The 27,513-nt window shown below is 36.1% G+C and overlaps 1 protein-coding gene across 1 annotated transcript in view; it reads right to left on the reverse strand.

Moving 5' to 3' along the window:
* adamtsl7 (ADAMTS-like 7) overlaps window positions 1–25,677 on the reverse strand; it is a 35,067-nt gene extending 9,390 nt beyond the window's left edge. The window contains exons 1-7 of the mRNA XM_052505863.1: window positions 25,223–25,677; window positions 21,750–21,879; window positions 16,833–17,008; window positions 6,951–7,071; window positions 5,856–6,026; window positions 3,031–3,160; window positions 1–26 (exon numbers count right to left, since the gene is read on the reverse strand). The exon at window positions 1–26 is cut by the window's left edge and continues 191 nt beyond it. Of these exons, the coding sequence (XP_052361823.1) occupies window positions 1–26; window positions 3,031–3,160; window positions 5,856–6,026; window positions 6,951–7,071; window positions 16,833–17,008; window positions 21,750–21,879; window positions 25,223–25,363 (895 nt within the window). The 5' untranslated portion in view covers window positions 25,364–25,677. The remainder of the gene's footprint in view (window positions 27–3,030; window positions 3,161–5,855; window positions 6,027–6,950; window positions 7,072–16,832; window positions 17,009–21,749; window positions 21,880–25,222) is intronic.
* Between the last annotated feature and the right edge of the window lie 1,836 nt (window positions 25,678–27,513).

The raw sequence follows: 27,513 nt of genomic DNA on the forward strand, positions 1-27,513 counted from the left end.
ACTCTGACCACTCCCCCAGGTCCCAGCTGGCCAATCAGAGAGGAGAGAAGGTTACAGAGGTGTGTCTCTGTGTGTGTCAAATCAAATTTTATTCGTCACATGTTTCGTAGACAACTGGTCTCGATCAGGTTTTCCCAAACTGGGGTACGTGCAATTAACAATGTGATTCATATTTAAATATATATATTTATCTTGTCTTCACAATTTCAAACAGTCCATTTAGATTTTCCAAAGAGGCATATATATTTTTGGGTGAGGTTTTCTCCTCGTTTCACTACCCCAAAAAATGTCAATTAAACCATCTCGGTGTTCAGCAAAAATAACAAGACAAGTCAAATACAGGGAGTCAAATAATTAACATCCAATCACATTAACCGTTACTCATCCAATCACATTAACCGTTACTCATCCAATCACATTAACCGTTACTCATCCAATCACATTAACCGTTACTCATCCAATCACATTAACCGTTACTCATCCAATCACATTAACCGTTACTCATCCAATCACATTCACCGTTACTCATCCAATCACATTAACCGTTACTCATCCAATCACATTAACCGTTACTCATCCAATCACATTAACCGTTACTCATCCAATCACATTAACCGATACTCATCCAATCACATTAACCGTTACTCATCCAATCACATTCACCGTTACTCATCCAATCACATTAACCGTTACTCATCCAATCACATTAACCGTTACTCATCCAATCACATTAACCGTTACTCATCCAATCACATTAACCGTTACTCATCCAATCACATTAACCGTTACTCATCCAATCACATTAACCGTTACTCATCCAATCACATTAACCGTTACTCATCCAATCACATTAACCGTTACTCTCTCGCAGGAAACCTTCAGTCTTGCCACAGGAGTGTTTTGAGCAAGAATAAAGACGACTTTCAGGTAGTAAGACATGAAAGCAACAGATACCATTAATAAGAAGGTTCTAGAAATGTCTGGACTGGCTGGGACAGACAAGCCCCATACTATTGTATAGGACTGGCTGGGACAGACAAGCCCCATACTATTATATAGGACTGGCTAGGACAGACAAGCCCCATACTATTATATAGGACTGGCTGGGACAGACAAGCCCCATACTATTATATAGGACTGGCTGGGACAGGCAAGCCCCATACTATTGTATAGGACTGGCCAGGACAGGCAAGCCCCATACTATTGTATAGGACTGGCTGGGACAGGCAAGCCCCATACTATTGTATAGGACTGGCTAGGACAGACAAGCCCCATACTATTATATAGGACTGGCTGGGACAGACAAGCCCCATACTATTGTGGAGGACTGGCTAGGACAGACAAGCCCCATACTATTATATAGGACTGGCCAGGACAGGCAAGCCCCATACTATTGTGGAGGACTGGCTAGGACAGACAAGCCCCATACTATTGTGGAGGACTGGCTAGGACAGGCAAGCCCCGTACTATTGTATAGGACTGGCTGGGACAGACAAGCCCCATACTATTGTGGAGGACTGGCTAGGACAGACAAGCCCCATACTATTGTGGAGGACTGGCTAGGACAGACAAGCCCCATACTATTGTGGAGGACTGGCTAGGACAGACAAGCCCCATACTATTGTGGAGGACTGGCTGGGACAGCCAAGCTGAGAGGCTCTTGGGTCACTGCAACATCCACCTAGAGGCTCTTGGGTCACTGCAACATCCACCTAGAGGCTCTTGGGTCACTGCAACATCCACCTAGAGGCTCTTGGGTCACTGCAACATCCACCTAGAGGCTCTTGGGTCACTGCAACATCCACCTAGAGGCTCTTGGGTCACTGCAACATCCACCGAGAGGCTCTTGGGTCACTGCAACATCCACCTAGAGGCTCTTGGGTCACTGCAGCATCCACCTAGAGGCTCTTGGGTACACTGCAGCATCCACCTAGAGGCTCTTGGGTACACTACAGCATCCACCTAGAGGCTCTTGGGTACACTACAGCATCCACCTAGAGGCTCTTGGGTCCACTGCAGCATCCACCTAGAGGCTCTTGGGTCACTGCAACATCCACCTAGAGGCTCTTGGGTCACTGCAACATCCACCTAGAGGCTCTTGGGTACACTACAGCATCCACCTAGAGGCTCTTGGGTACACTACAGCATCCACCTAGAGGCTCTTGGGTCACTGCAACATCCACCTAGAGGCTCTTGGGTACACTACAGCATCCACCTAGAGGCTCTTGGATCCACTGCAGCATCCACCTAGAGGCTCTTGGGTCCACTGCAGCATCCACCTAGAGGCTCTTGGGTCACTGCAGCATCCACCTAGAGGCTCTTGGGTACACTGCAACATCCACCTAGATGCTCTTGGGTACACTGCAGCATCCACCGAGAGGCTCTTGGGTACACTGCAGCATCCACCTAGAGGCTCTTGGGTAAACTGCAGCATCCACCTAGAGGCTCTTGGGTAAACTGCAGCATCCACCTAGAGGCTCTTGGGTACACTGTAGCATCCACCGAGAGGCTCTTGGGTACACTGCAGCATCCACCTAGAGGCTCTTGGGTACACTGCAGCATCCACCTAGAGGCTCTTGGGTACACTGCAGCATCCACCTAGAGGCTCTTGGATCCACTGCAGCATCCACCTAGAGGCTCTTGGGTACACTGCAGCATCCACCTAGAGGCTCTTGGGTACACTGCAGCATCCACCTAGAGGCTCTTGGGTACACTGCAGCATCCACCTAGAGGCTCTTGGGTACACTACAGCATCCACCTAGAGGCTCTTGGGTACACTGCAGCATCCACCTAGAGGCTCTTGGGTACACTGCAGCATCCACCTAGAGGCTCTTGGGTACACTGCAGCATCCACCTAGAGGCTCTTGGGTACACTGCAGCATCCACCTAGATGCTCTTGGGTAGACTGCAGCATCCACCGAGAGGCTCTTGCTGCCAAGGGAATGCATGACAGCTGGAAAGACGTTTTGGACGCTACAGTGAAAATGGTTAACTTTGTTAAAGCAAGGCTTTAGTGTGCGTGTGACTCACAAGGCGGGACAAGGCTGGGTGTTGCAGACCACTTCCTGGTTTTGGGGTCGCTGGGCGCGGCTACAGAGGTCACCTGGTACTGTTGTCTGGCTCTCAGTCTCCACACACACCCACAGCACCTGGCGTCTACCTGAGACACACACACACACACACGAGAAAAGAGAGAGAAAGAGCAATCACATATCTAGGGGGCTCTATGTGCAATACATTGGAAAAACAACATATTACTGATCTCAGGTCAGGTGTTAATGTAACGACAGTATAGTTGTCTCTCCCTGGTCTGATCTCAGGTGTTAATCTAACTACAGTATAGTTGTCTCTACCTGGTCTGATCTCAGGTGTTAATCTAACTACAGTATAGTTGTCTCTACCTGGTCTGATCTCAGGTGTTAATCTAACTACAGTATAGTTGTCTCTCCCTGGTCTGATCTCAGGTGTTAATCTAACTACAGTATAGTTGTCTCTACCTGGTCTGATCTCAGGTCAGGTGTTAATCTAACTACAGTATAGTTGTCTCTACCTGGTCTGATCTCAGGTGTTAATCTAACTACAGTATAGTTGTCTCTCCCTGGTCTGATCTCAGGTCAGGTGTTAATCTAACTACAGTATAGTTGTCTCTACCTGGTCTGATCTCAGGTGTTAATCTAACTACAGTATAGTTGTCTCTACCTGGTCTGATCTCAGGTGTTAATCTAACTACAGTATAGTTGTCTCTACCTGGTCTGATCTCAGGTGTTAATCTAACTACAGTGTAGTTGTCTCTCCCTGGTCTGATCTCAGGTCAGGTGTTAATCTAACTACAGTATAGTTGTCTCTACCTGGTCTGATCTCAGGTGTTAATCTAACTACAGTATAGTTGTCTCTACCTGGTCTGATCTCAGGTGTTAATCTAACTACAGTATAGTTGTCTCTACCTGGTCTGATCTCAGGTCAGGTGTTAATGTAACGACAGTATAGTTGTCTCTACCTGGTCTGATCTCAGGTGTTAATGTAACGACAGTATAGTTGTCTCTACCTGGTCTGATCTCAGGTGTTAATCTAACTACAGTATAGTTGTCTCTACCTGGTCTGATCTCAGGTCAGGTGTTAATCTAATCCTTCTAGCAGTATAGTTGTACTCTACCTGGTCTGATCTCAGGTGTTAATCTAACTACAGTATAGTTGTCTCTACCTGGTCTGATCTCAGGTCAGGTGTTAATCTAACGACAGTATAGTTGTCTCTCCCTGGTCTGATCTCAGGTGTTAATGTAACGACAGTATAGTTGTCTCTCCCTGGTCTGATCTCAGGTCAGGTGTTAATGTAACGACAGTATAGTTGTCTCTACCTGGTCTGATCTCAGGTCAGGTGTTAATGTAACGATAGTATAGTTGTCTCTACCTGGTCTGATCTCAGGTCAGGTGTTAATGTAACGACAGTATAGTTGTCTCTACCTGGTCTGATCTCAGGTCAGGTGTTAATCTAACTACAGTATAGTTGTCTCTCCCTGGTCTGATCTCAGGTGTTAATCTAACTACAGTATAGTTGTCTCTACCTGGTCTGATCTCAGGTCAGGTGTTAATCTAACTACAGTATAGTTGTCTCTACCTGGTCTGATCTCAGGTGTTAATCTAACTACAGTATAGTTGTCTCTACCTGGTCTGATCTCAGGTGTTAATCTAACTACAGTAGGGTTGTCTCTACCTGGTCTGATCTCAGGTGTTAATCTAACTACAGTAGGGTTGTCTCTACCTGGTCTGATCTCTCAGGTGTTAATCTAACTACAGTATAGTTGTCTCTACCTGGTCTGATCTCAGGTGTTAATCTAACTACAGTATAGTTGTCTCTACCTGGTCTGATCTCAGGTGTTAATCTAACTACAGTATAGTTGTCTCTACCTGGTCTGATCTCAGGTGTTAATCTAACTACAGTATAGTTGTCTCTACCTGGTCTGATCTCAGGTGTTAATCTAACTACAGTATAGTTGTCTCTACCTGGTCTGATCTCAGGTGTTAATCTAACTACAGTATAGTTGTCTCTACCTGGTCTGATCTCAGGTGTTAATCTAACTACAGTATAGTTGTCTCTACCTGGTCTGATCTCAGGTGTTAATCTAACTACAGTATAGTTGTCTCTACCTGGTCTGATCTCAGGTGTTAATCTAACTACAGTATAGTTGTCTCTACCTGGTCTGATCTCAGGTGTTAATCTAACTACAGTATAGTTGTCTCTACCTGGTCTGATCTCAGGTGTTAATCTAACTACAGTATAGTTGTCTCTCCCTGGTCTGATCTCAGGTGTTAATCTAACTACAGTATAGTTGTCTCTACCTGGTCTGATCTCAGGTGTTAATCTAACTACAGTATAGTTGTCTCTACCTGGTCTGATCTCAGGTGTTAATCTAACTACAGTATAGTTGTCTCTACCTGGTCTGATCTCAGGTGTTAATCTAACTACAGTAGGGTTGTCTCTACCTGGTCTGATCTCAGGTGTTAATCTAACTACAGTAGGGTTGTCTCTACCTGGTCTGATCTCAGGTGTTAATCTAACTACAGTATAGTTGTCTCTACCTGGTCTGATCTCAGGTGTTAATCTAACTACAGTATAGTTGTCTCTACCTGGTCTGATCTCAGGTGTTAATCTAACTACAGTATAGTTGTCTCTACCTGGTCTGATCTCAGGTGTTAATCTAACTACAGTAAAGTTGTCTCTACCTGGTCTGATCTCAGGTCAGGTGTTAATCTAACTACAGTATAGTTGTCTCTACCTGGTCTGATCTCAGGTCAGGTGTTAATAGTGATAGTGCATCTGTGTGTGTCAGTGTGTCTGAATGACGGTAGGTCCTCACCCCCACCACAGGAGGCGCTGCAGGCTGTGTGGCCGCTGCTGATCCAGCCGTAGGAAAGAGCCAAGAGGTCAGGGTTCACCACGGGGTCAGAGGGCACTTGGTTGGGATGGCCTCTCCCGCCTCCGACATCATTGATGGCCACGGCCATTCCACTGGTGATGTCATCGCTTCCTGAGTAGGTGGAGCCAACAGTCTCAACTAGAGAGAGTCTAGTCTAGTGGACCAGCAGGTGTCCACATACTTATGAACATGTAGTGTGGCCCCAGTCTAGTGGACCAGCAGGTGTCCACATACTTATGAACATGTAGTGTGGCCCCAGTCTAATGGACCAGCAGGTGTCCACATACTTATGAACATGTAGTGTGGCCCCGGGCTAGTGGACCAGCAGGTGTCCACATACTTATGGACATGTAGTGTGGCCCCAGTCTAGTGGACCAGCAGGTGTCCACATACTTATGAACATGTAGTGTGGCCCCAGTCTAGTGGACCAGCAGGTGTCCACATACTTATGGACATGTAGTGTGGACCAGCAGGTGTCCACATACTTATGAACATGTAGTGTGGCCCCAGTCTAGTGGACCAGCAGGTGTCCACATACTTATGGACATGTAGTGTGGACCAGCAGGTGTCCACATACTTATGGAAATGTAGTGTGGCCCCAGTCTAGTGGACCAGCAGGTGTCCACATACTTATGAACATGTAGTGTGGCCCCTGTCTAATGGACCAGCAGGTGTCCACATACTTATGGACATGTAGTGTGGCCCCTGTCTTGCGGACCAGCAGGTGTCCACATACTTATGGACATGTAGTGTGGCCCCTGTCTTGTGGTCTCTCCCTGGTCTGATCACCACATCTAACTACAGTAGTGTTGGCTTATCTGGAGTGGGTGTCGGACATGTAGTCTGGACCAGCAGGTGTCCACATACTTATGGACATGTGTATTTTATTGCCCGGTCACTATTTTATTTGTTAACTCTGCATCGTGTGTGTGTGTGTGTGTGTGTGTGTGTGTGTGTGTGTGTGTGTGTGTGTGTGTGTGTGTGTGTGTGTGTGTGTGTGTGTGTGTGTGTGTGTGTGTGTGTGTGTGTACTCACCCAGGGGCAGTATGGCGGGGTGTGTGTTGAAGTGTGTGTGAGGCTCGGGGCTCGTGTGTGTGTCTTGAAGAGGAAGGCTGTACTCATAATACACACTGGGACCAGGCTGCTGATAGATCAACTGAGGAGAGAGGTGGCGAACGAGAGAGGTGGAGAGAGAAAGAGAGAGAGAGGTGGAGAGAGAGAGAGAGACAGAGAGAGAGAGAGAGAAACAGAGAGAGAGAACGAGAGGGTGGGAGAAGAGAAGAGAGAGAGAGAGAGAGAGAGAGAGAGAGAGAGAGAGAGAGAGAGAGAGAGAGAGAGAGAGAGAGAGAGAGACAGAATATAATACAAACTAGGATATAAATAGATACATGTTATATTATATATAATAGATACATATATAAATATATATATATATATATATATATATATAAAATATATAACTGTGTTCTCAAACTTAAAAATATGAGAGAGGCCTGTAACTTGTTCAGGATGGGGGGGCGGTATTTCCCCTTTCCCCTATTTCCCCTTTCCCCTATTTCCCCTTTCCCCTATTTCCCCTTTCCCCTATTTCCCCTTTCCCCTATTTCCCCTTTCCCCTATGCATATTATTATTATTATTGGATAGAAAAACACTCTGAAGCTTCTAAAACCGTTTGAATTATGTCTGTGAGTTAAACAGAACTCTAGTTTTGGGATCCTGAAAGTTGGGGCAACTTTGAAGTCGTCGCCCCCTCCCTTCCCAACAATTTGTAATTTTCATCATAGGTGCACTTCAACTATGACAGACAAAATAAGAAAAAAAATCCAGAAAATCACATTGTAGGATTTTGATGAATTTATTTGCAAATTATGGTGGAAAATAAGTATTTGGTCACCTACAAACAAGCAATATTTCTGGCTCTCACAGACCTGTATATATATATACACACAGTTATCTATACATATATATCTATATAGTTGAAGTGTACCTATGATGAAAATTACAGGCCTCTCTCATCTTTTTAAGTTTGAGAACTTGCACAATTGGTGGCAGACTAAATTATTTTTTTGCCCCACTGTATATATATACATATAGAAATAGATAACTTTGTGATTATATATAGATAACTGTGTATATATATAGATATATAAATAGATAACTGTGTATATATATAGATAGATATATAAATAGATAACTGTGTATATATATAGATATATAAATAGATAACTGTGTATATATATATATAGATATATAAATAGATAACTGTGTATATATATATAGATATATAAATAGATAACTGTGTATATATATATATATATAAATAGATAACTGTGTATATATATAGATATATAAATAGATAACTGTGTATATATATATATAGATATATAAATAGATAACTGTGTATATATATATATATATAAATAGATAACTGTGTATATATATAGATATATAAATAGATAACTGTATATATATATAGATATATAAATAGATAACTGTGTATATATATATATAAATAGATAACTGTGTATATATATATAGATATATAAATAGATAACTGTGTATATATATATATATATAAATATATAACTGTGTATATATATATATATAAATAGATAACTGTGTATATATATATATATATAAATAGATAACTGTGTATATATATATATATAAATAGATAACTGTATATATATATAGATATATAAATAGATAACTGTGTATATATATATATATATAAATAGATAACTGTATATATATAGATATATAAATAGATAACTGTGTGTATGTATATATAAATAAAGATAACTGTATATATATATATATATATATAAATAGATAACTGTGTATAAAATAGATATATATATATAAATAGATAACTGTGTATATATATAGATATATAAATAGATAACTGTGTATATATATATAGATATATAAATAGATAACTGTGTATATATATATATATATATATAAATAGATAACTGTATATATATATATAAATAGATAACTGTATATATATATATATATATAAATGTAACTGTATATATAGATATATAAATAGATAACTGTGTATATATATAGATATATAAATAGATAACTGTGTATATATATATATATATATAAATAGATAACTGTGTATATATATAGATATATAAATAGATAACTGTGTATATATAGATATATAAATGATAATGTATATATATAGATATATAAATAGATAACTGTGTATATATATAGATATATAAATAGATAACTGTGTATATATATATATATAGATATATAAATAGATAACTGTGTATATATATATAGATATATAAATAGATAACTGTGTATATATATATATAAATAGATAACTGTGTATATATATAGATATAAATAGATAACTGTGTATATATATATATAGATATATAAATAGATAAATAGATAACTGATATATAAATAGATAACTGTGTATATATATATATAAATAGATAACTGTGTATATATATATAAATATAAATAGATAACTGTGTATATATACAGATATATAAATAGATAACTGTGTATATATATAGATATATAAATAGATAACTGTGTATATATATATAGATATATAAATAGATAACTGTGTATATATATATAAATATAAATAGATAACTGTGTATATATATAGATATATAAATAGATAACTGTGTATATATATAGATATATAAATAGATAACTGTGTATATATATATAGATATATAAATAGATAACTGTGTATATATATAGATATATAAATAGATAACTGTGTATATATATAGATATATAAATAGATAACTGTGTATATATAGATATATAAATAGATAACTGTGTATATATATATAGATATATAAATAGATAACTGTGTATATATATATAAATATAAATAGATAACTGTGTATATATATATATATATAAATAGATAACTGTGTATATATATAGATATATAAATAGATAACTGTGTATATATATATATATATAAATAGATAACTGTGTATATATATATATATATATATATATAAATAGATAACTGTATATATATATATATATATAAATAGATAACTGTATATATATATATATATATATAAATAGATAACTATATATATATAAATAGATAACTGTGTATATATATATATATATAAATAGATAACTGTGTATATATATATATATATAAATAGATAACTGTGTATATATATATAGATATATAAATAGATAACTGTATATATATATATAAATAGATAACTGTGTATATATATATATATAAATAGATAACTGTGTATATATATAGATATATAAATAGATAACTGTGTATATATATAGATATATAAATAGATAACTGTGTATATATATAGATATATAAATAGATAACTGTGTATATATATATATAGATATATAAATAGATAACTATATGTATATATATATATATATAAATAGATAACTGTATATATATATATATATAAATAGATAACTGTGTATATATAGATATATAAATAGATAACTGTGTATATATATATATAGATATAAATATATATAGATAACTGTGTATATATATATATATATAAATAGATAACTGTGTATATATATAGATATATAAATAGATAACTGTGTATATATATATATATAAATAGATAACTGTATATATATATAGATATATAAATAGATAACTGTGTATATATATATATATAAATAGATAACTGTGTATATATATAGATATATAAATAGATAACTGTATATATATAGATATATAAATAGATAACTGTGTATATATAGATATATAAATAGATAACTGTATATATATATAGATATATAAATAGATAACTGTGTATATATAGATATATAAATAGATAACTGTGTATATATATATATAAATAGATAATAGATATATATATATATATAAATAGATAACTGTGTATATATATAGATATATAAATAGATAACTGTGTATATATATAGATATATAAATAGATAACTGTGTATATATATATATATAAATAGATAACTGTGTATATATATATATATATAAATAGATAACTGTGTATATATATATATAATAATAAATAGATAACTGTGATAACTGTATATATATAAATAGATAAGATATATATATAGATATATAAATAGATAACTGTATATATATATATATAAATAGATAACTGTGTATATATATAGATATATAAATAGATAACTGTGTATATATAGATATATAAATAGATAACTGTGTATATATATATATAAATAGATAACTGTATATATATATAAAATAGATAATATATATATATATAAATAGATAACTGTATATATATATATATAAATAGATAACTGTGTATATATAGATATATAAATAGATAACTGTGTATATATATAGATATATAAATAGATAACTGTATATATATATATATATAAATAGATAACTGTGTATATATATAAATAGATAACTGTGTATATATATAGATATATAAATAGATAACTGTGTATATATATAAATAGATAACTGTGTATATATATATATATATAGTATATATATATAAATAGATAACTGTGTATATATATATATATATATATATATAACTGTGTATATATATATATATATATAAATAGATAACTGTATATATATATATATATATATATATAAATAGATAACTGTGTATATATATATATATATATAAATAGATAAATAGATAATATATATATATATAAATAGATAACTGTGTATATATATATATATAAATAGATAACTGTGTATATATATATATATAAATAGATAACTGTGTATATATATAGATATATAAATAGATAACTGTGTATATATATAGATATATAAATAGATAACTGTGTATATATATAAATAGATAAATAGATAATATATATATATATATATAAATAGATAACTGTGTATATATATATATAATATATAGATAACTGTATATATATATAGATATATAAATAGATAACTGTGTATATATAGATATATATATACTGTGTATATAGATATAACTGTGTATATATATAGATATATAAATAGATAACTGTGTATATATATAGATATATAAATAGATAACTGTGTATATATATATATATATAAATAGATAACTGTGTATATATATATATAAATAGATAACTGTATATATATATATATAAATAGATAACTGTGTATATATATATATATATATATAAATAGATAACTGTGTATATATATATATAGATATATAAATAGATAACTGTGTATATATATAGATATATAAATAGATAACTGTATATATATAGATATATAAATAGATAACTGTGTATATATATATATATATATAAATAGATAACTGTGTATATATATATATATATATAAATAGATAACTGTGTATATATATAGATATATAAATAGATAACTGTGTATATATATAGATATATAAATAGATAACTGTGTACTATATATAGATATATAAATAGATAACTGTGTATATATATATATATATAAATAGATAACTGTGTATATATATAGATATATAAATAGATAACTGTGTATATATATATATATAAATAGATAACTGTGTATATATATATAAATATAAATAGATAACTGTGTATATATATATATAGATATATAAAGATAACTGTGTATATATATATAAATAGATAACTGTGTATATATATAGATAACTGTGTATATATACAGATATATAAATAGATAACTGTGTATATATATAGATATATAAATAGATAACTGTGTATATATATAAATAGATAACTGTATATATATATATAAATAGATAACTGTGTATATATATATATATATATAAATAGATAACTGTGTATATATATATAAATAGATAACTGTATATATATATAGATATATAAATAGATAACTGTGTATATATATATATATATAAATAGATAACTGTGTGTATATATATATATATATAAATAGATAACTGTGTATATATATAGATATATAAATAGATAACTGTGTATATATATATATATAAATAGATAACTGTGTATATATATATATAAATAGATAACTGTGTATATATATAGATATATAAATAGATAACTGTATATATATATATATATATAAATAGATAACTGTATATATATATATAATAGATAATAATATAGATAAATGATGTATATATATATATATAGATAACTGATATATATATATATATATAAATAGATAACTGTGTATATATATAGATATATAAATAGATAACTGTGTATATATAAATAGATAACTGTATATATATATATAAATAGATAACTGTGTATATATATATAAATAGATAACTGTGTATATATATATATAAATAGATAACTGTGTATATATATATATATATAAATAGATAACTGTGTATATAGATATATAAATAGATAACTGTGTATATATATAGATATATAAATAGATAACTGTGTATATATATAGATATATAAATAGATAACTGTGTATATATATATAGATATATAAATAGATAATATATATATAGATATATAAATAGATAACTGTGGTGTATATATATATAAATAGATAACTGTGTATATATATAGATATATAAATAGATAACTGTGTATATATATATATATATAAATAGATAACTGTATATATATATATATAAATAGATAACTGTGTATATATATAGATATATAAATAGATAACTGTGTATATATATAGATATATAAATAGATAACTGTGTATATATATAGATATATAAATAGATAACTGTGTATATATATATATATATATATAAATAGATAACTGTATATATATATAAATAGATAACTGTGTATATATATATATATAAATAGATAACTGTGTATATATATATATATATAAATAGATAACTGTATAAATAGATAACTGTGTATATATATATATAAATATAAATAGATAATATATAGATATATAAATAGATAACTGTGTATATATATATATATATAAATAGATAACTGTGTATATATATATAAATAGATAACTGTGTATATATATATAGATATATAAATAGATAACTGTGTATATATATATATATAAATAGATATATAAATAGATAACTGTATATATATAGATATATAAATAGATAACTGTATATATATATATAGATATATAAATAGATAACTGTGTATATATATATATATATAAATAGATAACTGTGTATATATATATATAGATATATAAAGATAACTGTGTATATATATATAAATAGATAACTGTGTATATATAGATATATAAATAGATAACTGTGTATATATATAAATACATAACTGTGTATATATATATATAGAGATATATAAATATATAACTAGATAACTGTATATATATAGATATATAAATAGATAATATATATATAGATATATAAATAGATAACTGTGTATATATATATATATATAAATAGATAACTGTGTATATATAGATATATAAATAGATAATATGTATATATATATAAATAGATAACTGTATATATATAGATATATAAATAGATAACTGTGTATATATATAATAGATAATATAATATAAATAGATAACTGTATATATATATATAGATAACTGTGTATATAATATAGATAATATATATATATATATATATAAATAGATAACTGTGTATATATACATATATATAAATAGATAACTGTATATATATATATATAAATAGATAACTGTATATATATATATATAAATAGATAACTGTATATATATATATAAAATAGATAACTGTGTATATATATATATAAATAGATAACTGTGTATATATATAGATATATAAATAGATAACTGTGTATATATAGATATATAAATAGATAACTGTGTATATATATAGATATATAAATAGATAACTGTGTATATATATAGATATATAAATAGATAACTGTGTATATATATATATATATAAATAGATAACTGTGTATATATATATATATATAAATAGATAACTGTGTATATATATAGATATATAAATAGATAACTGTATATATATATATAGATATATAAATAGATAACTGTGTATATATATATAAATATAAATAGATAACTGTGTATATATATAGATATATAAATAGATAACTGTGTATAAATATATATATATATAAATAGATAACTGATATATATATATAAATAGATAACTGTGTATATATATATAGATATATAAATAGATAACTGTGTATATATATATATATATAAATAGATAACTGTGTATATATATATATATATAAATAGATAACTATATAATATATAAATAGATAACTGTATATATATATATATAAATAGATAACTGTATATATATATATATATAAATAGATAACTGTGTATATATATATATAAATAGATAACTGTGTATATATAGATATATAAATAGATAACTGTGCAGATATATAAATAGTATATATATATATAGATAAATGATGTATATATATAATATAAATAGATAACTGTGTATATATATATATATAAATAGATAACTGTGTATAATATGATATATAAATAGATAACTGTGTATATATATATAAATAGATAACTGTGTATATATATGATATATAAATAGATAACTGTGTATATATATATATATACGAATAGATAACTGTGTATATATATATAGATATATAAATAGATAACTGTGTATATATATAGATATATAAATAGATAACTGTATATATATATATAGATATATAAATAGATAACTGTGTATATATATAGATATATAAATAGATAACTGTGTATATATATATAGATATATAAATAGATAACTGTGTATATATATATAGATATATAAATAGATAACTGTGTATATATATAGATATATAAATAGATAACTGTGTATATATATAGATATATAAATAGATAACTGTGTATATATATAGATATATAAATAGATAACTGTGTATATATATATATATATAAATAGATAACTGTGTATATATATATATAAATAGATAACTGTGTATATATATAGATATATAAATAGATAACTGTGTATATATATAAATAGATAACTGTGTATATATATAGATATATAAATAGATAACTGTGTATATATATATAAATAGATAACTGTGTATATATATAAATAGATAACTGTGTATATATATAGATATATAAATAGATAACTGTGTATATATATATAAATAGATAACTGTGTATATATATATATATATATATAAATAGATAACTGTATATATATATAAATAGATAACTGTGTATATATATAATAGATGATAACTGTGTATATATATATAGATAGATAACTGTGTATAAATAGATAACTGTGTGTATATATATAAATAGATAACTGTGTATATATAGATATATAAATAGATAACTGTGTATATATATAGATATATAAATAGATAACTGTGTATATATATAGATAGATATATAAATAGATAACTGTGTATATATATAGATATATAAATAGATAACTGTGTATATATATATATAGATATATAAATAGATAACTGTGTATATATATATAGATATATAAATAGATAACTGTGTATATATATATAAATAGATAACTGTGTATATATATAGATATATAAATAGATAACTGTGTATATATATATAAATAGATAACTGTGTATATATATATAAATAGATAACTGTGTATATATATATAAATAGATAACTGTGTATATATATAGATATATAAATAGATAACTGTGTATATATATATATAAATAGATAACTGTGTGTATATATATAAATAGATAACTGTATATATATATAAATAGATAACTGTGTATATATATATAAATAGATAACTGTATATATATATATAAATAGATAACTGTGTGTGTCTTACGTATAGATGTAACTCCTCCGTGGTGGGTCCCTGATAACTGTGTGTATATAGATATATATAGATATATATTACGTATAGATGTAACTCCTCCGTGGTGGGTCCCTGATAACTGTGTGTATATAGATATATATAGATATATATTACGTATAGATGTAACTCCTCCGTGGTGGGTCCCGGTGCGGTGATGGACTCTCCGGTTCTGGACCGGATCTCGTTGGGTCGCCGATATGTCAGCCGGGTTCCAACTGCAACGATCAGGCCCGGGCGGTCGATCGCCCAGTTGCCGTTGATTATGGAGACCCCACTCTGAGTCCTCAGCGCTGTACGGTACGACCACAACATGACCACAGAACTAACTCAGTCTACAGCTCTGTACGACCACAACATGACCACAGAACTAACTCAGTCTACAGGTCTGTACGACCACAACATGACCACAGAACTAACTCAGTCTACAGCGCTGTACGGTACGACCACAACATGACCACAGAACTAACTCAGTCTACAGCTCTGTACGACCACAACATGACCACAGAACTAACTCAGTCTACAGCTCTGTACGACCACAACATGACCACAGAACTAACTCAGTCTACAGCTCTGTACGACCACAACATGACCACAGAACTAACTCAGTCTACAGCTCTGTACGGTACGACCACAACATGACCACAGAACTAACTCAGTCTACAGCTCTGTACGACCACAACATGACCACAGAACTAACTCAGTCTACAGCTCTGTACGGTACGACCACAACATGACCACAGAACTAACTCAGTCTACAGCTCTGTACGACCACAACATGACCACAGAACTAACTCAGTCTACAGCTCTGTACGACCACAACATGACCACAGAACTAACTCAGTCTACAGCTCTGTACGACCACAACATGACCACAGAACTAACTCAGTCTACAGCTCTGTACGACCACAACATGACCACAGAACTAACTCAGTCTACAGCTCTGTACGACCACAACATGACCACAGAACTAACTCAGTCTACAGCTCTGTACGACCACAACATGACCACAGAACTAACTCAGTCTACAGCTCTGTACGACCACAACATGACCACAGAACTAACTCAGTCTACAGCTCTGTCTGCAGCTCCGACCACAACATGACCACAGAACTAACTCAGTCTACAGCTCTGTACGACGACCACAACATGACCACAGAACTAACTCAGTCTACAGCTCTGTACGACCACAACATGACCACAGAACTAACTCAGTCTACAGCTCTGTACGACCACAACATGATACAGAACTAACTCAGTCTAAGCTCTGTCTGACCACAACATGACCACAGAACTAACTCAGTCTACAGCTCTGTACGACCACAACATGACCACAGAACTAACTCAGTCTACAGCTCTGTACGACCACAACATGACCACAGAACTAACTCAGTCTACAGCTCTGTACGGTACGACCACAACATGACCACAGAACTAACTCAGTCTACAGCTCTGTACGACCACAACATGACCACAGAACTAACTCAGTCTACAGCTCTGTACGACCACAACATGACCACAGAACTAACTCAGTCTACAGCTCTGTACGACCACAACATGACCACAGAACTAACTCAGTCTACAGCTCTGTACGACCACAACATGACCACAGAACTAACTCAGTCTACAGCTCTGTACGACCACAACATGACCACAGAACTAACTCAGTCTACAGCTCTGTACGACCACAACATGACCACAGAACTAACTCAGTCTACAGCTCTGTACGACCACAACATGACCACAGAACTAACTCAGTCTACAGCTCTGTACGACCACAACATGACCACAGAACTAACTCAGTCTACAGCTCTGACGACCACAACATGACCACAGAACTAACTCAGTCTACAGCTCTGTACGACCACAACATGACCACAGAACTAACTCAGTCTACAGCTCTGAAGTTGGTAGAGGGACCACAACATGACCACAGAACTAACTCAGTCTACAGCTCTGTCGACCACAACATGACCACAGAACTAACTCAGTCTACAGCTCTGGACGACCACAACATGACCACAGAACTAACTCAGTCTACAGCTCTGTACAGACGACCACAACATGACCACAGAACTAACTCAGTCTACAGCTCTGATAGAGGGACAACTTATGACCACAGAACTAACTCAGTCAACATGACCACAGAACTAACTCAGTCTACAGCTCTGTATAGAGGGACCACAACATGACCACAGAACTAACTCAGTCTACAGCTCTGTACGACCACAACATGACCACAGAACTAACTCAGTCTACAGCTCTGTAGGGACCTTACAACATGACCACAGAACTAACTCAGTCTACAGCTCTGTACGACCACAACATGACCACAGAACTAACTCAGTCTACAGCTCTGGACGACCACAACATGACCACAGAACTAACTCAGTCTACAGCTCTGTACGACCACAACATGACCACAGAACTAACTCAGTCTACAGCTCTGTAGAGGGACCACAACATGACCACAGAACTAACTCAGTCTACAGCTCTGTAACTCAGTCGACCACAACATGACCACAGAACTAACTCAGTCTACAGCTCTGTACGACCACAACATGACCACAGAACTAACTCAGTCTACAGCTCTGTACGACCACAACATGACCACAGAACTAACTCAGTACAGCTCTGACCCATGAAGTTGGATACGACCACAACATGACCACAGAACTAACTCAGTCTGCAGCTCTGTACGACCACAACATGACCACAGAACTAACTCAGTCTACAGCTCTGTACGACCACAACATGACCACAGAACTAACTCAGTCTACAGCTCTGTACGACCCACAACATGACCACAGAACTAACTCAGTCTACAGCTCTGGACCGGTACGACCACAACATGACCACAGAACTAACTCAGTCTACAGCTCTGTACGACCACAACATGACCACAGAACTAACTCAGTCTACCCAGTTGGACAGAGGGACCACAACATGACCACAGAACTAACTCATTTCTAAGCTCTGTACGACCACAACATGACCACAGAACTAACTCAGTCTACCCAGCTCTGACAGAGGGACCACAACATGACCACAGAACTAACTCAGAGGGACAGCTCTGTACGACCACAACATGACCACAGAACTAACTCAGTCTACAGCTTGTACAGAGGGACCTTTTCTGTACGACCACAACATGACCACAGAACTAACTCAGTCTACAGCTCTGTGGATAGAGGACCACAACATGACCACAGAACTAACTCAGTCTACAGCTCTGTACGACCACAACATGACCACAGAACTAACTCAGTCTACAGCTCTGTACGACCACAACATGACCACAGAACTAACTCAGTCTACAGCTCTGTACGACCACAACATGATAGAGGGACAGAACTAACTCAGTCTACAGCTCTGTACAGGACCACAACATGACCACAGAACTAACTCAGTCTACAGCTCTGTACGACCACAACATGACCACAGGACCTAGTCTACAGCTCAGTCAACATGACAGAACTAACTCAGTCTGTACGACCACAACATGACCACAGAACTAACTCAGTCTACAGCTCTGTACGACCACAACATGACCACAGAACTAACTCAGTCTACAGCTCTGTACGACCACAACATGACCACAGAACTAACTCAGTCTACAGCTCTGACCCACAACATGACCACAGAACTAACTCAGTCTACAGCTCTGACCACAACATGACCACAGAACTAGGGACCTCAGTCTACAGCTCAGTCGACCCATGAATGACCACAGAACCTCATTTCTACAGTCTGACGACCACAACATGACCACAGAACTAACTCATTTGTCTACAGTCTGACCATGACCACAGACATGACCACAGAACTAACTAACAGTCTGACCAGCTCTGGATAGAGGGACCTTATTTGTAACATGACCCAGAACTAACTAGAGGGACCTTATTTGTCTACAGCCCATGAAGTTGATTTGTAACTCAGTCTGACCCAACAGTTGGATAGAGGGAACTAACTCAGTCTGACCCATGAAGTTGGATAGAGGGACCTTATTTGTAACAGTCTGACCCATGAAGTTGGATAGAGGGACCTTATTTGTAACTCAGTCTGACCCATGAAGTTGGATAGAGGGACCTTATTTGTAACTCAGTCTGACCCATGAAGTTGGATAGAGGGACCTTATTTGTAACTCAGTCTGACCCATGAAGTTGGATAGAGGGACCTTATTTGTAACTCAGTCTGACCCATGAAGTTGGATAGAGGGACCACAACATGACCATGAAGTTGGACAGAACTAACTCAGTCCGACCCATGAAGTTGGATAGAGGGACCTTATTTGTAACTCAGTCTGACCCATGAAGTTGGATAGAGGGACCTTATTTGTAACTCAGTCCGACCCATGAAGTTGGATAGAGGGACCTTATTTGTAACTGTCTGACCCATGAAGTTGGATAGAGGGACCTTATTTGTAACTCAGTCCGACCCATGAAGTTGGATAGAGGGACCTTATTTGTAACTCAGTCCGACCCATGAAGTTGGATAGAGGGACCTTATTTGTAACTCAGTCCGAAATATGAAGTTGGATAGAGGGACCTTATTTGTAACTCAGTCCGAAATATGAAGTTGGATAGAGTGACCTTATTTGTAACTGTCTGACCCATGAAGTTGGATAGAGGGACCTTATTTGTATCTGTGGCTTAATGGCTTCTATGGCAGCATGGGCAGCGCCATTGGGGCGATCTCTGTTTTAGTGTGTGTGTTTGCCCCACTGTAGATAACTGTGTATATATATATATAGATATATAAATAGATAGCTGTGTGTATATAGGCGATCTCTGTTTTAGTGTGTGTGTGTCTCCTATTATTACACATACACACACTAACACACACACACTAACACACACACACTAACACACACACACTTTTACACTCAGTTGCTGCTGCTGCTCTGTTCTTAATTTTACTCTTATTATTACACACACCCTGTGTGTGTGTGTGTGTGTGTGTGTGTGTGTGTGTGTGTGTGTGTGTGTGTGTGTGTGTGTGTGTGTGTGTGTGTGTGTGTGTGTGTGTACCTACCCAGGTAGTTCCTGGTCTTGACAGACTCCTGTATCCTGATGTCTGTGGCTCCAGCTGGTATCTCCACTATTTTATGGTAGCCCACAATGAGGACCGGTCGAGAGAACGTCCCACTCACCACCTTATGGCCCTGACACACACACAAGTGAGGGACTGAGAAGAGACGAGTGTGTTTGAGCTTTGAAGCTCTCTCTTCCTGTTCCCTCTACTCTCTCTCTCTTTCTGTTCTCTCTTTCTCTGCTCTCTCTCTCTCTCTTTCTGTTCTCTCTCTCTCTCTTCTCTCTTCTCTCTCTCTCTCTCTCTCTCTGTCTCTCTCTCTCTCTCTCTCTCTCTCTCTCTCTCTCTCTCTCTCTCTCTCTCTCTCTCTCTCTCTCTCTGTCTCTCTCTCTCTCTCTCTGTCTCTCTCACTCTCTCTCTCTCTGCTCTCTCTCTCTTTTTCTGTTCTCTCTCTCTCTCTCTCTCTCTCTCTCTCTCTCTCTCTTTTTCTCTCTCTCTCCCTCTCTCTCTCTCTCTCTTTCTGTTCTCTCTACTCTCTCTCTTTCTGTTCCCCCTCTCTCTCTCTCTCTTCTTTCTATTCCCTCTACTCTCTCTCTCTCTTTCTATTCCCTCTTTCTCTGCTCTCTCTCTCTCTCTCTTTCTGTTCTCTCTCTCTCTCTCTCTTTCCCCTCTCTCTCTCTCTCTTTCTCTCTCTCTCTCTCTCTCTCTCTCTCTCTCTCTCTCTCTCTCTCTCTCTCTCTCTCTCTCTCTCTCTCTCTCTCTCTCTCTCTTTCTGTTCTCGCTCTACTCCAGATGTGTTTTATTATTTAAATGATTCCAATATTTGTATAATTATTTATTTAGCCGTTGTTTTTTGGTTTCCTCTTCCCTGATGTTCTATGTTTTATTGCCGAACGATAAAGATCTGGGATCTGTGATCGATTAGTACCCAGACCCACGCAGAACAGTCGACTCGTTCCAGCAGCAGTGACTGACGAGCGTCACCGCGAGTAAAACCATGAGTGGGTGAAGTCTGCCTTTAAGGCTGCTGGGAGGATCTATAGGAGAACAGGGCTCGTTGTAACGACTGGGAGGGGAATCAATGGAACTCTATCAAACACACATGAGGACCATTAATGTTTGACTCCGTTCCATTGATTCCATTCCAGACGTTACGACCAGCCTCGTCCTCCTATAGATCTTCTCACCAGACTCCTCTCTCTCTCACACGCACACACTACCAATACCAGCCCAACACTCCACGACGCACACACACACACTACCAATACCAGTCCAACACTCCACGACACACACACACACACACACACACGCACACACTACCAATACCAGCCCAACACTCCACGACGCACACACACACACACACACACTACCAATACCAGCCCAACACTCCACGACGCACACGCACACACTACCAATACCAGTCCAACACTCCACGACGCACACACACACACACACACACACACGCACACACTACCAATACCAGCCCAACACTCCACGACACACACACACACACACACACACACACACACACACACACACACACACACACACACACACACACACACACACACACACACACACACACACACACTACCAATACCAGCCCAACACTCCACGACACAAACACACACACACTACCAATACCAGCCCAACACTCCACACACACACACACACTACCAATACCAGCCCAACCAGCCCACACTACCAATACCAGCCCAACACTCCACGACACACACACACACACACTACCAATACCAGCCCAACACTCCACGACACACACACACACACTACCAATACCAGCCCAACACTCCACGACACACACACACACACACTACCAATACCAGTCCAACACTCCACGGCACACACACACACACACTACCAATACCACCCCAACACTCCACGACACACACACCAACAAACAGCGACAAAAATTCTCACTCTTCTCCAACAATAGCTGACAGCTGTGGAAGCCAGTTTACTAACAATTAGAAACCCAAACAGTCTTGCAATTAACTCCTAAACTACCTAACTAACTCCTAATCTAACTAACTCATAATCTAACTAACCCCTAAACTAACTAACTGCTAATCTAACTAACTAACTCCTAATCTAACTAACTCCTAATCTAACTAACTCCTAATCTAACTAACTAACTCCTAATCTAACTAACTAACTCCTAATCTAACAAACTCATAATCTAACTAACTAACTAACTCATAATCTAATTTACTCCTCCTAACTAACTAACTAACTAACTAACTAACTAACTAACTAACTAACTCCTAAACTAACTAACTCCTAATCTAACTAACAAACTCCTAATCTAACTAACTCCTAATCTAACTAACTCACAATCTAACTAACTCCTAATCTAACTAACTCCTAATCTATCTAACTCCTAATCTAACTCCTCGTAATCTAACTCCTAATCTAACTCCTCGTAATCTAACTGACTCCTACTCTAACTAACTCCTAATCTAACTAACTCCTAATCTATCTAACTCCTCGTAATCTAACTAACTCCTAATCTATCGAACTCCTAATCTAACTCCTAATCTAACTAACTCCTCATAATCTAACTCCTCATAGTCTAAATCCTAATCTAACTAACTCCGACTCTAACTAACTCCTAATCTAACTCCGAATCTAACTAACTCCTAATCTAACTAACTCCTACTCTAACTAACTAACTCCTAATCTAACTAACTCCTCCTAATCTAACTAACTCCTAATCTAACTAACTAACTCATAATCTAACTAACTCCTCCTAATCTAACTAACTCCTAATCTAACTAACTAACTCACAATCTAACTAACTCCTAATCTAACTAACTCCTAATCTATCTAACTCCTAATCTAACTCCTCGTAATCTAACTAACTCCTACTCTAACTAACTCCTAATCTAACTAACTCCTAATCTATCTAACTCCTCGTAATCTAACTAACTCCTAATCTATCGAACTCCTAATCTAACTCCTAATCTAACTAACTCCTCATAATCTAACTCCTCATAGTCTAAATCCTAATCCAACTAACTCCTAATCTAACTAACTCCGACTCTAACTAACTCCTAATCTAACTCCTCATAATCTAACTCCGAATCTAACTAACTCCTAATCTAACTAACTCCTAATCTAACTAACTAACTCCTAATCTAACTAACTCCTCCTAATCTAACTAACTCCTAATCTAACTAACTAACTCCTCCTAATCTAACTAACTCCTCCTAATCTAACTAACTCCTAATCTAACTAACTAACTCCTAATCTAACTAACTCCTAATCTAACATTATAACAGCAACACATACAGCAATGAAAGTAAACCAAGCTCATATTCCTACATGCACCTCTACCATATTGACATTGACTACCTACTGTAGAAGAGGAACCAGGAGTAACAAGTAGCTGATTGACAAGTAACACACATTGTTGTGGTAGAGAATAGCTTTCACACCTGCTAGTGTGGTCGTCTTACCTCCACAGGGGAGCCGCTGGCCTGTGTATCCCACGGAAGAGCACCCGAGGACGGGTAGAGGAGGTAGAGAGCCAGGGTGAGTCTGAGGAGAATCAGACCGGGCCGTGAGGACACGAGCTGCTGCTGACACCACCCTGCCATGGAGACTAGCTGACTGACTGACCAGTCACACACTGGAGGAGAGGAGGGGAGGGAGAGTTCCCTCTCTTTTTACAACATCCCCCCCTCGTCTCTCTCTCTCTCTCTCTCTCTCTCTCTCTCTCGGTCTCTCTCTCTCTCGGTGTCTCTCTCTCTGGGTCTCTCTCTCTCGGTTTCTCTCTCTCGGTCTCTCTCTCTCGGTCTCTCTCTCTGTCTCTCTCTCTCTCTCTCTCTCTCTCTCTCTCTCTCTCTCTCTCTCTCTCTCTCTCTCTCTCTCTCTCTCTCTCTCTCTCTCTCTCTCTCTCGTTGTCTCTCTCTCTCTGTCTCTCTCTGTCTCTCTCTCTCTCTGTCTCTCTCTCTCTGTCTCTCTCTCTCTCTCTCTGTCTCTCTCTCTCTCTCTCTCTCTCTCTCTCTCTCTCTCTCTCTCTCTCTCTCTGTCTCTCTCTCTCTCTGTCTCTCTCTCTCGGTCTCTCTCTCTCTCTCTCTCTCTGTCTCTCTCTCTCTCTCTCTCTGTCTCTCTCTCTCTCTGTTCTCAGTCAATTCCAGACAAGTCTTTGTCTGGCAATGTTCTTCGTTCTGTTTCTCAATCCTTCTCAGACAGAGGAGGGGGTTTACAAACACTTTGGCACCAAAACGTCAGTGAAAACACCTCTCCAAGGAATACAACGCGATCTGTAAGACAGACAGCACCCCGTGGTGTGCTCCCCAAACCCTGCCAACATCAGCTCTCCTCCCTCAGAGTGGAGGGGACATCAGCTCTCCTCACTCAGAGTGGAGGAGTACATCAGCTCTCCTCTCTCAGAGTGGAGGGGACATCAGCCCTCCTCTCTCAGAGTGGAGGGGACATCAGCCCTCCTCCCTCAGAGTGGAGGGGACATCAGCTCTCCTCCCTCAGAGTGGAGGAGACATCAGCCCTCCTCCCTCAGAGTGGAGGGGACATCAGCTCTCCTCCCTCAGAGTGGAGGGGACATCAGCTCTCCTCCCTCAGAGTGGAGGGGACATCAGCTCTCCTCCCTCAGAGTGGAGGGGACATCAGCTCTCCTCTCTCAGAGTGGAGGGGACATCAGCCCTCCTCTCTCAGAGTGGAGGGGACATCAGCCCTCCTCCCTCAGAGTGGAGGGGACATCAGCTCTCCTCCCTCAGAGTGGAGGGGACATCAGCCCTCCTCTCTCAGAGTGGAGGGGACATCAGCCCTCCTCCCTCAGAGTGGAGGGGACATCAGCTCTCCTCCCTCAGAGTGGAGGGGTACATCAGCTCTCCTCTCTCAGAGTGGAGGGGTACATCAGCTCTCCTCTCTCAGAGTGGAGGGGTACATCAGCTCTCCTCCCTCAGAGTGGAGGGGTACATCAGCTCTCATCCAGACACTCTGGCTACCTCCCCTCCTCTCTCCCTCCTCCTCTCTTCTCTCCACCACTCTGGCTCCCCCCTCTCTCCCCCCCCTCCTCTCTTCTCTCCACTACTCTGCCCCCCCCTCTCTCCCCCCCCTCTCTTCTCTCCACTACTCTGCCCCCCCTCTCTCCCCCCTCCTCTCTTCTCTCCACCACTCTGCCCCCCCCCTCTCTCCCCAACTCCTCTCTTCTCTCCACCACTCTGGCTTCCCCCTCCTCAATCAGATCTCCTGCCCCTCCAGAACCACATTTCCCAGGAGGCCTGCTGGTTACGTCTGATTCAGAACCACTCCACCACCTGATGATTCACTCTCCTTTAAGAATCAAACCCACTACGGACCAGCCATATCAGGAACCAATTAGAGTGATTCAGAGCTTTCCAGTCAGTTCACTGGCAGAGAATCAAACAACACATCACTGTATTCCCCAAAGTCTGCAGAAGGGGGGCTCATTGCAAACTTAACCAGGGAACAAGTTAGCCTAGTGGTTAAAGTGTAGAGGAGGTAGGTAGTCTAGTGGTTAGAGTGTAGAGGAGGTAGGTAGCCTAGTGGTTAGAGTGTAGAGGAGGTAGGTAGTCTAGTGGTTAGAGTGTGAGGAGGTAGGTAGCCTAGTGGTTAGAGTGTAGAGGAGGCAGGTAGTCTAGTGGTTAGAGTGTAGAGGAGGTAGGTAGTCTAGTGGTTAGAGTGTAGAGGAGGTAGGTAGTCTAGTGGTTAGAGTGTAGAGGAGGCAGGTAGACTAGTGGTTAGAGTGTAGAGGAGGTAGGTA

This window comes from Oncorhynchus keta, unplaced genomic scaffold (assembly GCF_023373465.1).
Source record: "Oncorhynchus keta strain PuntledgeMale-10-30-2019 unplaced genomic scaffold, Oket_V2 Un_contig_24869_pilon_pilon, whole genome shotgun sequence".
NCBI lineage: Eukaryota > Metazoa > Chordata > Actinopteri > Salmoniformes > Salmonidae > Oncorhynchus > Oncorhynchus keta.